At 37.9% G+C, this 18,794-nt stretch overlaps 1 protein-coding gene across 1 annotated transcript in view; it reads left to right on the plus strand.

Moving 5' to 3' along the window:
• Positions 1-6,518: 6,518 nt before the first annotated feature.
• The window catches only part of nos1 (nitric oxide synthase 1 (neuronal)), a 57,997-nt gene continuing 45,721 nt past the window's right edge, over positions 6,519-18,794 (plus strand). Inside the window, exons 1-3 of the mRNA XM_026931613.3 lie at positions 6,519-6,717; positions 7,964-8,667; positions 14,203-14,329. Of these exons, the coding sequence (XP_026787414.3) occupies positions 7,994-8,667; positions 14,203-14,329 (801 nt within the window). The 5' untranslated portion in view covers positions 6,519-6,717; positions 7,964-7,993. The remainder of the gene's footprint in view (positions 6,718-7,963; positions 8,668-14,202; positions 14,330-18,794) is intronic.

Genomic DNA, 18,794 nt, shown 5'->3' on the forward strand with positions numbered 1-18,794 from the left:
ATAAATTTTCCTCGCCCCTGACCGATTAAATATAATAATGAGGATAATTATAGAAGACAACTCTGTTGGGAAATAGGAGTTAGAGATGATTAATAAGATGTGTAATGCAGGTGTTTTAACAATACCTGACAGAGTATAATGTTCAGAGGCATGTTCCATGTCAGACGTGTTCTGCGCCATCCTCTGAGTCTTTATCGTTCTGTATGTCTTTAGTCTTTTTTTTCTTTCTTCATCTCTCACTCTGTCTTTCATGCCCAAGCCAACAAAAAAATGATCTGTATAAATAGTATCAGCTGCGATTCTAGCTACAAGTCCAGGGTTTGGGCAGCCTTGAATGAGTTTGTGCTTGCGTGTGTGTGTTAGAGAGAGAAAGGAGAGAGAGAGAGACGTAGAGAATGAGTGTGTGATCGGGGCCGCGTGGTTTCATTAGGGAGGCAGATGGTAGCACTCTAGTCGGAAGTGATTGACATAATGACACGACCAGCCAGCAGGCCATGCGTCTATCTGTGCCTTTGTGTGCATGTGTGCCTGCATGTGTGTGTGTGTGTGTGTGTGTGTGTATTTTAACGTCACAGAGTGAAAATATCCATGGTCAAATGCTGTGTGTATTTGGTTGTCAGTAAAAACAGATGTGAAGGAGCAAAGACTCAGGCAAGAGAATACATTTTGAGGATAAATTTGAAGATGTACAAATTTTAAACATAAAATCTTTAAGAAACACACAAAATCTCAACATTTCAACAAAATGCAAATATACCATCTTCAGTTTTCATTCTAAGTGTGTGTTGTATTGTCTGGTATTGCTAGTTTTGTCTAGGCCTTTCGGCTTGTGAAACATCTTTATTCATAAAATAATCTTGTGTGTTATGAAATCATTTTTTTAAACTAATCTTGAGCTTGATCTGATTCGTATATGGACATGTTTTTACTAACAAACTGCTTAAATTAGAGCCCATGGTGTCAGTTATTGATACTAACTGATCGTTTTAGTGTTTGGGAGTCACAGGGCATGTTCATAAGCTGGACAGCTCTATACTTGGAGAAGCTGTTGTTTCGTGTACTATGAATTGTATAACAGATTGCTTATGATAAGGAGCACTTATTTACACTGTCTATGATTTAGTGGAATGTGTACATGCCTTGGATGTGCCATGCTATGAACGCCTTTATACATAAATATTTGCCCAACTCTTTCAAGACCACTGAAGTCCTCTGTGTGCGTGTGACTTTTTAGGTGTTTGTTAACAGTGTGTAATGCTATTATTAGAAACTATACTATACTGATATGATTATTCATTTTACAGTATGCTACCTACATACAGTGTGTTCTGGATATTTAAGTGCACATGAATTTGAAGAAAAAAAAAAAAAAAGCCTTGAGGACGCAGGACCTGACATGACAAGCTGCATTCTTCTGTATTATTGCCTTCATGACACAGAAAAATAGGCTGCTGAGAGAACGACTGTTTATGTTAATGTGAGTGCTGACAGAAACGAACTAGTTTCGCAACATTTAATATAAATAAAAATGTATAAATCTGTGAGGTGTTGTTCTTTAATAAATAAAAAAAAGTAATCGCTGGAAAATTGCTGTGGCATAAGAGAATTAAAACTCCTAGGGACATTTATTATAACAGATTTACATTATAATCATAATAATCATACATTTAATCATATTATTATTATTATTATTATTATTATTATTATTATTATGATGATTATTATACATTACAGTATTGCATTATTAAAGTAACCGAATACGAATACATTATTTGGATTGAATAGATAATGGCATTGCTTAACACTTCTAATATGCACTTCAAAATACAATATACACACTTTACTTGTGACCGTGACATACTTACCTATTAATACTAGGCACTGACTGTTGAAATCAAAGTTATATTATGTACAGACTCTCAGTAATAATAGCACTTTATCCATACTTCAGTTTAGGTCTCTCTCTCTCTCTCTCTCTCTCTCTCTCTGTTCTCCCTGCAGCTGTCTTTTTTCTGTTTTATGTCAGATGGTGGACACTCTACTAGCGTCAACTCTAAGCTCAGTGCTTAGATTGTTATCTGCATGACAAATGAGTACATGTACATGTAATCTCTGAACTCTCTTTGTGAGTGTATGTCAGTGTTTATGCATCAGTGCATGTCTGTGTGTGTGTGTGTGTGAGTGTGTGTGTGTGTGTGTGTGTGTGTGATCCGATGCTGTTTTTATTAAGAGCTGCATTCCCCTCTCTGTGAATATGCTGAAAGTCCCATGGGAGATTTAAAAAAAAAAAAAAAGATGATTGACAGAAAAGCAGCTCTGCTGAGAAACCTTCACAGCTCGGAGGCGAGAGAAATTCTGCAGCAAGCGAGCTGAACATGCCAGAACGACCTGGAGAGAATGAGACTGTTGAAAACCAAAAAAAAAAAAAAAAAGCTCCAATCTCCAAACATTTCCACCATGAACTCATTCACTTCCTTTTGATCTGTATGTGCACAATGCTATACTCATTTCCCTGACAGGAAGGTCTTTGTGTGTAGCACCAGATAAGGAAAACACACAAGAAGTCGTACAAAACTAAAATCAAACATTACTTGCACCTTGCACGCTCCAGATGGATGATTCAGAGAAAAGAAACTCAGCCAGCTAAGAAGTGTTTGCTTCTTTAGTTCTCAACTGGAGCTACAAGTCTATGACCACCAATTACCATCATGCTATCTGTTCAGTTCCTGTTTACAACTTGGATCTGTTCTATATAAGCACATGGTTTTTAAACGTGTATTGAAAAATCTTGCCAATATATCCAGTTGAGTAAGTTCTGAGCCATGTTTGCCCCGGTTCCCGTATGTGTTGACTGTTTTGCTATCTCTTGATTGCCAAATTATTTCTATGATTAGTTCCATTACTGTGTTTGACCACTGGCTTGCTCTTAAAACCCCTATCCTGTAGAAGTGGTAACTCAGTGGTTAAGATGTTGGACTTCTGCGCAGAAGGTCATGAGTTCAAATCCCAAGCTGCCAACCCTCGGTTATTTAAATGAGATAATTGTACGTTGCCCTGAATAAGGGTGTCTGCAAAATGCTATAAATGTAAATTCTCCTACCGTCTTTATTTAGTTACAATATCACACACTCGACTCAAATCACTGTTTGCTCAGTATCTCAAAAGATTCTTATAATACTAAAGTCATGATTGTCTGATTGTCACTGATTGTCAATCAGTGATGTGAGGAAAACAACCAATCGATTATATTTAAATTAAGCGAAGAATTGTTGAACTAGCATTTTCCTAAATTAACCTGAGTGATGAGCGTTTTATGAATAAATATTAAATAAAAATAAAATCTCTTTTTGAACAATGCTATGTGAGTCAGAATCACCTTACATGCAGGAATAAATGTTGTACTTTCCCGTAATTACTCAGGAACATAAAGAAACATGAACCAGCCTGATAGTGGTGCTATAACGTACCACTCTCTGTTTTAATAAATTAATCTCCTGAACTGTGAGTTATTCACATTTTTTTTCTTTATTTCCTTCTATTCATTCCCCAAATACACAGGAGATTTGGACTCTTTAACTCTGTTTTTTCAGTCTCCTGTCCAGAAGGGGAAATTCACTGCAGACTTTGACATTTTAACTTAATGACACACCATATTCATATCACTATTGTCCAAAGCTGCCTCGGGCTGAATTTGGTGGGTTTGTATAGGTGGACTTTTCACAACTCGTGATTTAGATATGGAGATAAATTGCCTAAAGTCAATTTTTCCAAACTAACTGTTTAAAACTAACTGTTTTTTTTTTTTTTGCCTGATGCCAATTAAATCAAGAACATAGTATTGGAAAGGTTTTGAATTCAGTACCTATCAAAAATATGTTGCTACAGGCAAATAAACCTCTTGGGAGAGAAGCTTGATTGACTGAAACAACTATAACTGACAACTGCTTTCACGGTTTTTACGGAAAATTGATAGTTACACACTGTAGATGATGTGTGAGAAGACACCCAGAGTTAAGATGAGTTCGTCATTATAGTATGAACTCTATAGTATTTAAATAAGTGAGTGTTTCTCAGGAACTGCTTATTTAATTGGGTTGAATTTTTGTGCAATATTTTCAGGATAATTAGAAAAACATGGCCACTATGGACCAAGTACAGGCATTTAACAGGATTATGACTGTGTAATATTTATAAAACAAGAAATAGTAGGTCCATTAGGGACTCTAGAGTAAACTACAAAGCTTAGCCACCATGGTGCACTATTCCATTTTTTTAATAGAAAAAGTGCCTCTTTGGACATAAAACCTTTTAAAAGAAACGAAAAGAAAAAAAAAGCTTTTTCTTATAATCGTTAATTGATTGCCGAAGCACTTTTTGAACAATTCCTAGAATTTTCAGCCATCAGTCTTAAATCTGGACCTGAACCAATCTGCACCATCTGAAACAAAATAATTGCAAAGTGGAATGGACTTTTTTTTCTGATAAAACTAAACTCAAGAGGGAGTCATTGTGACCTAACGTGAATGCTGATTGCCGTTTGAATCAGCATATCTCTTGCTTAGTATAAAACAAAAAATAATAGCAGTGTCATGTTACAATTTTAATCTGAGCGACTTTTTTAAATTTTTCAATTTTTTTTATTTTATTTGATAAGCTTTTTTCTGATCTTTTGAGTTTGTCTGCAAAAACAAACCAAGGGAAAAAAAACTCAACAGACTTGTTTAATACATTGTGTGGAAACAGCCTGCAGGGACTAACAGACACTGATCAGTGGCAGGTGCTGTAACAGTAAAGTAGTGCAACACTTGGAGAGTAAGCTGTCCAAGATAAATAAGATATACAGCTGGTTTTAGCAGTTTAACTGGACCATGGATTGTAAATGTCACCTTATTATTGTCCAGCACTATAGCTGTACTATTAGGCAATTTGAAGGCTGGTATCTTGGTGTCATCTTGGTGTTAAAATTCCTTTGATAATAAAATCAGTGTAGTCAGTGCACAAGAAAAAAAAAAAAAGATTATGGATCTCCTCACATTTCTCTGAAAGATTGAATTTTGTTTAAACAAAATCTATTTCCATCAAAGGAATATAAAATAAAATCACAAATAGTTACACTTGACTTCAGGTATTATACTGTGGAGTGACAGTGTGCACTGGGGATCTTTGCCACCTCATAGCTCCCAGCTCCGGGTCTCTGGCTCGTTCCTGAGCTCGGCTTAGTGTCTGTGTGGAGTATCACATGTTCTCCTCAAGTCCACGTGGGTCTGCTCTGGGTCCTCCGGTTTTCTCCAACTTCCCAAAACATGCCAGTAGGTGGATCGGCTACTCTAAAGCTGTTTTCATACTCGAGACTGATTCTGGGCTGGTTTGCAGGGCGGGGCTCATAATTGCATCTATACATTCACATAGAAGAATTCTTTCTGAACCGGGCATTGATTGCACAATTCACCTCATTTTTGTGCATTTAGGTTTGCAAAACCGTGTTACCAAAACTCAAGTGGTGAAAAACAGAGCTATTTAAATGCATGTCATATCATTGTGCAGGAATACTTCAAACATGAAGCTGATCTTGTATAAAGCAGGCTGGCATGAGATTTAAATCGCTCCAGTCCTATGAATGTCTAGTTTTATATATGAGTAACAATAACAACTCTTTCCCTGGAATCACACGAGTAGTACCAGTGAGTTACGTGACAGATTGAACTAATCGCATTACTCTGTGCTCAGCACTGAACGTGGATAGATTCCACATGTGATGTGTTTGAGCTGAAGCAAACTCCAGACCACCATTTTCAGAGGACTGTGGATCGGATGTCTGGACCTGGAAAACTGCGTTCACTCTTATAAAATTGTACTGATTGTCTCAATCGGGGGAAAAAAATGCAAGTGTGAAAACGACCTAAATTGTCCCTAGGTGTGTATGAGTGTGTGAATGTGTGTATGCATGGACCCTGTGATGGATTGTAGTCCCATTCAGGGTGGATTCCTGCCTCATGCCCAGTGTTCTCTGGATTCTCCACAGCCCTGACCAGGATATACAGGGATACAGTGAGGGATATTACACTTTGGCCGAATGAGTGCCATGAGCACATTTAAAGCAAATGTGTAACAAACACCTTCCAGAATCTACACAAGTGTTATGAATTGTTGACACATTGCAGTGACTGTTGTGTTGTGTAGCAATGCAAGTGTTACAGCTGCACTCAAATTGCCCTGTAGGTCACATGATTACAGATGAGTGTTGATGTACACTTGTATCATCATATTTGATTGTTATGCATACTGTGATACAAAATGCAGAGTTTATTCCACCGTATGGAACAGCGCGCGTGACATGGCACGCGTGAAGTTATGCGCTCTGGAGAGCAGGTGTGCAAATGCGTGCAAAAAAAAAAAAAAGTGTGCAGTAACGCAAGTCGCCATTTAATTGGAGCAGAGAGGGAGGGGGAGCTCGGTGATGACGGGAGATAAAAACCGGTGCTAGTGCACCGCGCAGTCGTTTTTTCCCCCTCCTCTCCCTCTCTCTCTCTCTCTCTCGCGTGCGCTCCGTATTTGCGGAGGATGCTGTTGCGGCTGCTGTTCTGACGGGACTCACACTACAAACAAGCTCAACTCTCTCTCACACACACTGAGGACTGAGGACTCAGGAGAGAAGACATAACACACATACACACGCACCACACACAGCCCAGGAGCTGCGCGCGCGTTTTCCAAACGGTAAGCTTATACGCATATTTTTAAAATCTTCCTGCTTTTTTTTTTTTTTTTTCTTTCTTTCTTCTTTCTTACTTTTTTTATTTATAGTGCGTGATGAGAAGCTTTATTTGGTTTCATATGTGTCATGCTGCCAGACTCATAATTGCGATGGAGACGCAACTTTGTGTTGTGCGCGCGCTCCTGTTGCTTCCTCTCGCGGGAAAGAAAGAAAGAAAAAAAAAATAAATACCGACAGTGCGCGTGCAGTTCGCGCCTTCAGAAAGAGCTCGTGCGGTAGTGATTTGGGCGTGCATTTAGCTTGTAGATTTTTTTGGGCATATTTGTGAAAGTTTTTGTATTTTTCTGAGTTGTACAGGCGTGATGGTTTCGCGTGCACTTGTTGCTTTAGGAGAGATTACACACGTCAGTGTTACATAAAATGATAGACGGACCATTGAATCAAATCAGAGCATGGCTTAATGATGATCATTTTAACCAAATTTCATTAAAAAAACCACACAGTCATAATCATTTCTTGAGAACACCATGCTCCTAACATGCACTGGTGTTAATTTGATTAATCACTGAACAAACTGCCAGACTCATCAGGTTTATTCTTCAGAATTGTTGAGCCATCTGGGTGTTTTGCCTTCACTCTGCATCATGGATTATTGTGATTATTCATATTTCTCTTCGAGCTTACTGTAGAGGTTAAGTAGGGAGCCTGGAGAGTGTGTGAAAGCCTGTTTTAAAGTAGGTTATTTGTTGCTTATGTGTTGGACCACAGCAGAAGTGCCACAGCGTCTCCACTTATTGCTTTTGCAGATAAGCAGTGGGTCACAGACTTTTGGATTTGGTCAGGATTATGCCAGCTGTGCCCTGATGCAGGGGTATGGCTCCTGGACTCTCAGAGAAAGTGTTTTTTTTTTGTTTTTTAAATTTCTTAATTTTTTTTATACCCATAATTGTACTATAATAGCGGTATGTTTTGCATTTCTCTCAGGACAAAAAGCGACCGATGTGTCAAATCTTATATGCATTTCTACATCATGCAAGGAAATTCCTGCTTCTTAGACATGTAGCATGCAGTGTGCAATAGTCCTCTCTGTACAATCCATAAAGTTCCCTGGTGTGTCCATGAATTTTCCATCCTCTCATATATGAATAAGATGCTCAGCCAGATATGCTGCTTTGAAAAATCAATCAAAAAGAGACCCAATTTTAATAGGCGTGCATAAAATCTAATGTTTTTTGTGCATATTTGCAGAGTGGTGTTACTGCACAGAGCGGCATCACCATGCAAGACACAGAGGTGAGTGTGTGTGAGCTCCAGCCCAACATCATCTCTGTGCGCCTGTTCAAGCGCAGAGTGGGTGGTCTGGGATTCCTAGTGAAGCAGCGTGTGTGCAAACCCCCCGTAATCATCTCGGATCTAATCCGGGGTGGTGCGGCCGAGGAGTGTGGCCTGGTCCAGGTGGGCGACATCGTACTCGCCGTCAACAACAAGCCGCTGGTGGACATGAGCTACGAGCGTGCACTGGAGACGCTCAAGAACGTCTCGCCTGAGAGCCATGCCGTCCTCATCCTGCGTGGCCCAGAGGGCTTCAGTACGCACCTGGAGACCACGCTGAGCGGAGACGGACGGCCACGGACAGTGCGCGTCACCAAGCCGGTGTCAGCCCGGGCGTGTCAGCGCTGCACACCCAAGGAGCTGAGGGCCATCGAGAACCTGGCGTCATCGTCCTCCACTTCGTCCTCTTCCACCTCCTCGTCAACAGCACGAAAGGAGCCCAAAAGTTTGATCCCGCTGAGCGGGCCGGACACGTTGCTTAACGGTGTGGAGGAAAGCAACGAGCTGCTGAAGGAGATCGAGCCTGTGCTTAAGCTGATCAAGAACAACAGCAAGAGGGACGTGAATGGAGAGGGACAGAGGGGTGTGGAGAAGAGGGACGCCGAAGTGCAGGTGGAAAGGTAAGAGGAGGCGAGAGGGAGAATCAGGACACATGCACACACTGATCATCTGTCATTTAACCCTTTATTGCATGTAATCAATTAAACTCCCATGCCCACACTTAGATTCCTCACTCATTCCTTTTCCTATTAGTTTCACTTTAGCTAGTGAACAATTCACAGAGATTCCCGGATGAACAACCAAATAATAAACTGGAAGTTTAAATGGTTAAGGAAATTAGTTGTGTCACACCATCATTCACAATGATGCAGACAGGACAGAATGAACCCTTCGTAAAGTCTTAGAAAAGCAATATGGATAGGTAAGAGTTCTGTTCTTCCTCAAGTCCTTCTGCTGTAGGGCTCTACATGGACTTTTATGAGTTTACAACAAGGAACAAATCAAAGAATGCTAAGGGTGCTAGATTTTTCTAGTAGTGTATGAATTATTTAGTATCTATAATGGAACTTACAGTTGGTAGTCACAAGAGTGAGAGCATTAAGGGGAACTTTAAGGGGTTAAAACAAACAAAAAGGGCATAACAGATTTACAACAGCAACAACAACAACAATAAGAATAGTAACAATAAGAACACCACCACCATTATCATCATCATCATCATCAACAACAACTACAACAACAATAATAATAATAATAATAATCATCATCATCATCATATTTTTATATAACACATCTTGTGAGTGCAAAATGTTGAAGTGCTTTACATATATATGCTTAAACAATCCATTTTTTATAAAACACATCAATGAAACTGTTTTCAGTCTTTAACAGATTGACTAAAAAAAAAAAAAAACGTATATACATATATATATATATATATATATATATATATATATATATGTATATATATTTATTTTATACACACACGGAACCCTGTAGTTTTTTTTTTTTTTTAAATTAAAGTGTCCTTTGGTAGAAACTTGTGTGTCTAATATTCTTTAGAAATTTAGTCCAGATTTTAAGAACTATATAGGAAAAAAGTCTTCCATCAGCTGAGTTTCAGACAATTCTACAGCGGACCAAAATCAAACTAAGTCCATTATTAAATATTTAATAAAAATGATTCCAGAAAGCTATTAATACTATTAATAATCGTCTATGCTGTCTGAATGGATTATTATCTAAACGTGCTGTGATTACCATCGTCATCATCGTCATCATCGTCATCAACATCATCATCATCAAATACTATCTGTCCTGAAATACACAGAGTTTATAAACGAGTTTAGTTAGTGGTTTGTTGGAAATATGACCAGACTGCAGTCATTTCCTCTTATTAGATGATGATCTTATTAGTTTGTACCTGATCTGGATTAGTCAATTAGCCTAATAGTTGGGGGCTGCTGTTAGAAATCTGATTTACCTGCAAATCTGTAGGCATCGGTTCTCCAGACTAGCTCACTGCCGTCCCCAGGGCATGAGTCAGAGGCTTCCTGGAGCTCACTGCGTATTTCCGAGGCAAATAGTGTTTCAGATAAGTGTGCTTGGAAAAAAAACGATCCATTTTTGACAGACGGCCGAGTGCGTCTGCAAACCTAAAGTAGCTGTTTGGCAAGCTGTATTAATCAGAAATGCCATCAAATAAGGTTGTTTTTAAAAGCCTCCAACTGTAGGGGGATGATTATAGAAAGCAAACGTACAAAATGAAGGAGTGGTATTGATCTCCGAGTGTCAAATGTCTCTGAATACAATCTCTCCAAGTTTTTTTTTTTTTTTTACTGATGAAAGACAGAGAAAACAGTGCCAAAACATTGTAGACTTTTACACAATAAAATTCCCAGTATTTAATTAAGTCTTCTACCACCGCGAACAGAAGCAAATGAAACTCGGCAGGAAAACACTGGGATGCTTTAGGATCTCATCAAACACTTAAGGCTTCCTCCTGAGTGTTTGAAAAAAAAAAAAAAGCGACGCTTGAAAATGATACCATTAAAAAGGCAAAAGTGACACACAGTTGAACAATTTGTATATTTGAATCTCTGGTTGTTGTGTTAATGGCTCTTCAGTTGAGCTATGAATGACGTCATATCGTGCGTTTTCATTGAGTAAAAATCACCTTAAACGATGTCTGCACTGAAGATTCCTGTTTGAAGCATGGGAGTTTCATTAAGATTTCACACTGAGGTTATTTTTCTCTGCACCTGAGATTACTGCTGTGAGCGATATGCAGAATAAACTTTAGTGAACTCAGGTAGCTTTAGGGAGCCACATTCACAGCCAGTAATGAAAGAGGGAGCGAGAGAAAGGGAACTGGTGAAAGACAGAGAACAGAAAAAGAGAGGGGGGATAAAATGGAAGACAATTAAAAAGAGAGAGAGAGAGAGAGAGAGAGAGAGAGAGAGCAGGGTAGTAAGAAAGGGAAGTGACAGAAGAAGAAAGGAGAGAGAAAGAGGGAGGGGAGAGAGAATGACAAATAGAGGAAGTGACAAAGCGTGTATGTGGCAGACAGTTGGGGAGAGAGAGAGAGAGAGAGAAAGAGAGAGAGAGAAGGGTAGGCTGAAAGGAAGAAGGTTAGAAAGAGAGATGGGAAGAGATCCTGAAATTAAGAGAGTTAGAAAAAGAAGGATCTAGAGAGAGAGGTGGAGGAGATATAGAAAGGGTTAGAGGAATAAAGAGAGAGAGAGAGAAGATGAGTGAGAGAATGAGAAAGAGGGTTGGAAAGAGAGACGGGTGGAGGGTTTGAAAGAGAGGATGAGAGAGACAGGTGGAGGAGAGACATAAAGAAAGAAAGAGTGAAGAGAGAGAGAGAGAGACAGAGAAGGGGAGACAGGGATGAACATTAGGCAGAGAGACAGGTGTAGGAGAGCTGGAAAGGAAGAGTGTTAGAAAGAGAGAGAGAAGGGACAGGGATAGAAAATGGGGAGAGAATGAGAAATAGAGGTAGAGAAAGGGGAGAGGGAGAGAGATGGGTGGAGGAGAGACTGAAGGAAGAGGGATAGAAAAAGAGAGAAAAAAGGGGAGATGGATAGAAAAAGAGGGAGCGGTAGAGAGAGAGGATGGGTGAGAGACAGAGAAAAATAGAGGCAAAGAAAAAACAAGAAGGCAAGAAAGAAAGAAAGAAAGAAAGAAAGAAAGAAAATGTGTGTGTGAGAGAGAAAGAGAGAGAGAGAGAGAGAGAGAGAGATGAATAGAGTGATGCTTGAACTTGCAAAAGACAAAGCTGTTATTTTAACTATAATTATAATAATTAACTATCAATATTTCACCATGTGAAGGGTTTCCCAGGCATCTGATGACAATAAGCAATGCTGCAGGGGGAGTGATGTTGATGCAGAGGGAGTGATTACTTTTCACCATGTGTGTGTTTATGTCTGTGAACTATGAACTAGGAACTGAAATTGGTTTACCATTTCACTGAACGTTTCAGAGGTCAGAGGTCATCTCTTCCGAGTTTAACCGTAAGCAGCTATAGCTGTCCTTAATGTCCAGGGATCTGTTAGTCGGAGTCAGTAATGTGACGTGTGTGTTTAATCTGTCATCACAGCGCTCCTCCTCCGACTCCAAAACAAACGTCTCCTACACACCGCACACGTTTAGTCACTCATATCACATTTGTGGTGTATGTGTCACTACTGTTCCCATCATGCAACCCTGGAAAGGAAAGTGTGAAGAATTTATAGCGTGAGTGTTTGTTTACACAGTGACGTACCGGATCTCACGTTCATTCAAGGCTACGCTGGGAGAGTCCTGTTTACTGTTTAAATCCTGACATTAGTTAGCATAATCAAGTTTAAAGAAGTGTTGCCTGCGGGTGGTGAGTGATAGTCTGGGTCTGTCTTTAGCGCTTGTGTGTGTCCTGAGCTATAAAATAAGATAAAAGTGTATAAATTAAGATAGTTGAGTGCAAAATCTTTATACAATTAGGACAAAAATAATAAAAAAAAAGATCTTCTTTAAAAGATCTTTAGTCTGTTTTGTTTCAGTTATGTTCCTTTAATACAACAAGTAACATCAATAATACATAAATTAATGTTTATTAATAGTACATAAATCAAACTATATCACGTTGTTGTTAAATGCTCTATTCTGATTGGTCAGAAGGTGTTGATTCATTGTCTGTAACAGCAGCTCTGACAGTAGTTCTGGCTGCACAGTTTATTTTAATGTTCCACATAAAACAGAAAAACCCATATGCGATTGTTAATATGGTGAGGAGGTTTCTTTCATTTTTTTGGAAGGAGTCTCCAGTGTCAGCGCATCGTAACAAGCGCATCGTAACGTTACATTTTCAGACACAGGAAAGTTTGAGGTTTGTCAGTGATATGATGATGCATTTTTAAAACTTTGCTTATTAACTTCAGGAGAGAAAAATGCATGTTTATAGCTGCTATAATGTAAGTGATAAAAGAGATGTTTCACAACTTAAATGTAACTATAAACAGATAAAAAGTATGACGTGGTGTTTTTTAATAAATAAACAGTAAAACACTTCATAATCAATTTGCCCTACTGCATAGAGATGCATCACACACCCTGTTGTTGATTATTTGCCTGTAACAGTATGCCCCCATGTGTTTTATAAGTGACTTTCTTACATCAGCTCAAAGGTTTGTGTCTTCTATTCTGTTTTCTTCAAATCAGTCACAGACAGTCAGAGTAAAACTTGTTTTTAAACTACTTTCTCCTTTTGCCTTATGCTTTGGATTGTTGTCTTGTTACAGGACGTACCGACATTTTTATTATTATTTTTTTTTTAGATCTTACATTTTTATTTTGTAGATAAAATTGTGAAATAAAGGGACAATTTTAATTTTTTCAACTTAGAAGTATATATGAAAAAAGTATAATGTATAATATAGATAATCATTCCTAACAACGTAAAACATTTATAATATGTATAAATATTACATGATTTCATTCCAGTTTTATTTCTTTGGGGTCTCACATGGTGTTTATGGAAAAAAAAGATAAAGATATAAAAGGCAAAAATGTATTATTATTTTTTTTTTTGGAAAACTGTTACAATCTAATATGAGGTGGATCAAAAAGGTTGCACTAAAACTACCAAAATTTTTCATATTTTTTATATATTTATTGGTGTTGGTCCGTGGTAAGTTGGCGTGGTTTTAAAACAAAAACTCTGCAAGCATTTCATTTGTTTTGGTTTAAATGTGGACAGTAGTTAACCTGAACAAACATATTACATATGAAATTGCTTTTATTAATATTAAATATGAAGTTGCTTCATTTTAATTCTACTAATATGAAATTGCTTTGTATTAATTAGTTTGGTTTGAGATGAACATAATATAACCCTTGTGTTTTAGCTCATAGGGAAGCAAGAAAGGTTTTTTTTTTTTAACTAAAAGAATAAATGTAAACACACTTTACACAATCTCTACTACTAATCATTGCTTTATTATTCTTATTCTCATTATTCATGTTTCATAGAGACCTTGTTAATCTTTTAAGTGAGAATGAAAGAGGGAAGCGGGATTCTCTGGATGTGTGTATATGTAGATGTATATGTGTAGGCGTGCTTTTTTTTTTTTTTCTCGTTTATGAGTACTGATGTGAAGTGTTTCTACTTTCAGAGACCTCGGTGTGGGAATAAACAGCAATACCCAGCTGGCCTCTGATAACGACAGAGTGTTTGATGACCTCTGGAGGAAGGACAACATGCCTACGGTGCTCAACAACCCGTACTCAGAAAGTGACAAGGTAGAACCAGCCTTTACCACACACTCATCCATCTCCTGATTTATTAGTTTTTTCTTTTTTACATGGTGTGTTCATCTCTAAAAGAGGTCTACTTTAAATAAAAAAGTTTCAAAGCTGAAACAAAAGGACAGTATACTAAGTACATGCAGCTTAATTGATGCTCTTAAAGTATAGCTAATCACAGTAAATGAATCTGTCTGTGCTTTTAACTGTATGCTAAAAACCAGATTTGCTAATAATCATATCTTTATTATATTGTTTCCCTTATAACTTTAGCAATGATGCCTGATTGTGTTGCCATTCCTAAGATTACAACAAGTAGTGTTTCATGTTTTATTTTTATTTTATATCACAGTGCTGTTGATCTCTCAATTCTGATTGGTCAGAAAATGTTGATTCATTTTCTATAACAGCAGCTCTGACAGTAGTTCTAGCTTCAAGGCAAATCACACGTTATCGTTTCTATAGTAACAGCTAATTCACAGGACTTGCATGGTGGACAATCCACATAATCTAAGCACAATAATAAAAACTTGTTATTTAAAACAGAACATATCATTTTGGAGATGGTGAAGTTTTCTGTAAGCAGATGTTTATTTAGCATTTTTGTAGGGAGTCTCCAGTGTGAGCACGTTGTAACAGTCAGAGGTAAAGCTGTAAATGTAAGTTTTCAGGACTTTCTGTGTTCTCAGTATCATGACAAGTTGCCTTTTTAACTTCAGGTTTACCTCCAAAGTTTATAGCTGTTATAATGATGTTCAGTAACATTAGATGTAACTGAAAATGGATAAAAAAGTATGATGTGTCATTCATTAATAACTAAATATTTTTAATATTAATTTAATTTCCTGTGTTATAATTTCCTGTGTTATAAGAGGAATAAAACACTTTGGGGCATGCTGTTACTGGAAGATAATCAACTTCAGGCTGGTAACATTAACTGTGCTTCATGTGGGGTTGTATCATACCATTCTGTTGTTGATTATTTTCCTATAACAGCATAGCTCATTGTGCTTTATTCCTTACTTACCTGAACAACAGCTTAACCTGTACGCTGTTCTGTTCCAAGTTCTTTCATTCAGATTCAAAATGTATTCAAATTTCACAATGCTATAACTATACTACAATATATTTTACATTACAGTACATTCCGGTGACTTCTATACTGTAATCCCTTAATGTTAATTATCTACACTACGTTTAGTACCACATACTCAAATACCTGAAGTTAAACCATCTGGGGAGGTGAATTGAGGAGAGATAAAATATATACTGTCCCTGCAGTTTAAAAAATGACAAAGATCATCCCTAAACCTAGCAGCACTTCTTTTTCTATCCCCTTTTGGAGTCGTGTATTCTGTGACATCGGCTGAGGTGTGTATTATTGATACTCTTCAGAGAGAACAAGGGTTGTTTACTCTCCTTTAGCTGTTATAATATTAGGCTCAATTGCTAGCTTGCTAACTAACTTGTCCATATGGGTTTTGTTGTTTTGGTTGTTGGTGATTTATTTATTTGTATGTGTACATGTCGCATGCTTTCTGAAGCAATGTAATGACTTTTGGCGGGAGAAAAACCCTGCTAGCTAAGCTGTGTAGTGCTTTTTTATTTCCTGAGGTTAAAAGTACCTCAGTGTAGCCATTCTCTGAACTCTTCTATTGTTTAAACCTTTATCTTGTAGTCCTTTATATGTGTGTGTGTGTGTGCATGTGTGTGTGTGTGTGTGTGTGTGTGTGGGGTGTGTGTGTGTATATATATATATATATATATATATATATATATATATATATATATATATATATATATATATAATGATGAACTAGTCTTTAAATGATACTGTATTCACATGAATACACATTTTCTAAGCAGCCGTACATTCATGCTAGTTGGCTAACACTGCATGTTTTTAATTGACTGCTGCTTTTTATTCATACTCAGTTAACCTGATTTTGTTTCAAAGAAAGATTGGATTATAATATAATGAAAAGCGCATGTTCCCCTGACTGAAAATGATGATCAATCTGTTTTGCTCCTGGTTTTCTTATAAATAATTGTGACTTCAGCACTGACCAGCTAATCATGACTATAATTTTACTCATTGCTGTGCAGTGAAGTGTGTGGTTATGTATCTGTGCCGCTGTGCACGTCTCTCGTGTGTGTGCGCTTTTGTGGAAGCATGTGTGTGTTTCACCTGCGGCAGAGCGTCACTGAGGCGTACAGAGGGGCGCGTGGGGGCAGAGGGCACGGTGTTCACCCTCCAGCCCAGCACATGGCACTGGTGACGTGTTAGCTCGCTGAAAGCAACCGGATGAAGGGAGCTGATCCAAGAGAGGGATAAATGAATGAGTGCAGCTGTGTGGTCACATAGGGCTTGAGAGGGACCGAGTCATTGAGTCATTCGCTGGAGTAATACACAGCTTCTTGGTGATTAACCCCTTTGGTTTCTTGACAGCTGAGGAGTGTATGGGTCAGAGATGGAGCAGAGAAGAAAAAAAGCAAGGCAATTCTTTGACATGGTGCTTTTTACCCTCACTGGTATCCTTCAAATTTACAGAAATATTATTTTTTTCCAAACTGATAATCCTTTGTCCTTTTGTTCATCAACAGTGCAATAGTTCAAATTAGTCGACATAAATTATATATTTTTTTCATTTGAAATAAATTATATATTTTTTTCATTTGAAACAACATTTCCACTATGCACTTTAATTAGAGGATACAGCGAGAACAGGAAATGTTAAGCTGTAGCCTCTGCATGCTCATCTACACTTACTGGCCACTTTAATAGGAACACTTGTACACCTGCTCACTCAAGTAATTACGCATAATCCATAAAATTGTGCAGATACAGGTCAAGCGCTTCAGTTAATGTTTACATCAAACATCAGAATGGCGAATAATGTGACTTTGACCGTGGCATAGTTGTTGGTGTGATGAGCTGGTTTGAGTATTTCAGAAATCTCCTGGGTTTTTTTCCCCCACAATCTCTAGCCTGTTGATGAGTGAGGTAAGGACGATGGGCAGGCTAGTTTGAAGAACAGGAAGGATACGGTAACTCAAATAAGTGCTCTTTATAGCCGTGGTGAGCAGAAAAACATCTCAGAACGCACAACACATAAAGCCTTGAGGCGGATGGGCTACAACAGCAGAACACCACATCAGGTTCCACTCCTGTCAGCTAAGAAAAGGAATCTGAAACTGGACAGTTGATTGGAAAAATACTAGGCATTACTAAGTTTTTTCCAAAAGTTGTTATGGTAACGTTGTACCTTGATGGATTTGGCTGCTGTTTTTTTTCTTAAAAAAATTGCTGAGAATATGGCAATCAGAATGAAACCTTAGATAATGAGATAGCACTTCAGACATTCAAGACTATCAAGCGATGTCACCTCCTACAGCTTCAGAAGCACTTCGCTTGCACAGATGATGAAGGACTTTTGTCTGCAGTGTCCTGTTTCTATAGAAACGTTGTGCTACAAATTGCTCTACATTTATTACTGAGTGTAATAAATACACTGTAGTAACTCCCTGGAGTTATATTTATTTTTAGTGTATACATATTTACCACATATGTACCACAGCACTTTTGAATGCTTGATTCTGATAGGTCAGAAGGTATTGACTACTTTGCTTAATCTTAGATTGATTTACTTTTCTTCTAATCTTAGTTTAACCGTAATTCAGATTATTTAACAAAGAAGAACGTTCAAAAGAGAGGCAAGTAAGTGAACGACTGTTAATAGCTGCTATAACATAAGTGATAACAGAAACTAACTTGTTTTGCAGAAATACCACAACACTGAACGTAACTGTAAATGGATAAAAAGTATGACTTTCTTTAATTAATTGGCAAACAAACAAATGGGCAAATTGTTGTGGTATAAGAGGAGTAAAACATTTCAGGACTGCTGTTGCAATCAGTTTTCCTATAACAACACACTCTATTGTGTTTATTCCTTAGATATTCAACTCCAGAATTATTGGCACCCTCTAAGAGGATTGTCAAAAATGGTTGCATGTGCAGTTTGACACGTCGTCACTCAGATATTTAACACAATAAGATGCAGTTTATGTGCTTACACATTGCACGTCATGAAGGTGAAAGGAAGAACGATGTACATGTGCATGTATGATGGAAGAAGGATGAAAAACATAAATAGCAACATCTTGTGTGGTGAAAGCTAGATCACATGTTGTCATAGCTGTCATATGGCACTGAAATGCGTATCAGAAAGCTATTTGATGCTTGAGTTACTCGGAGTTAGGTCACGTCTGTTGTGAAGAGATCCGTGCTGACACGCTGTAAAAGAAATCTCATGTTCAGTCAATTTGATCCTCAGAGCACTAGCCATCTAAGAATGAGATGGTTAGGCATATATTTCTCCTGCTTCTCTGTTTCTGTCTGACAATTCAGGACCTGGTCATGCATTGCTGCTTTTACAAAACAAAAAGATTGTTTTTTTGT

This window comes from Pangasianodon hypophthalmus, chromosome 24, assembly GCF_027358585.1.
Source record: "Pangasianodon hypophthalmus isolate fPanHyp1 chromosome 24, fPanHyp1.pri, whole genome shotgun sequence".
NCBI lineage: Eukaryota > Metazoa > Chordata > Actinopteri > Siluriformes > Pangasiidae > Pangasianodon > Pangasianodon hypophthalmus.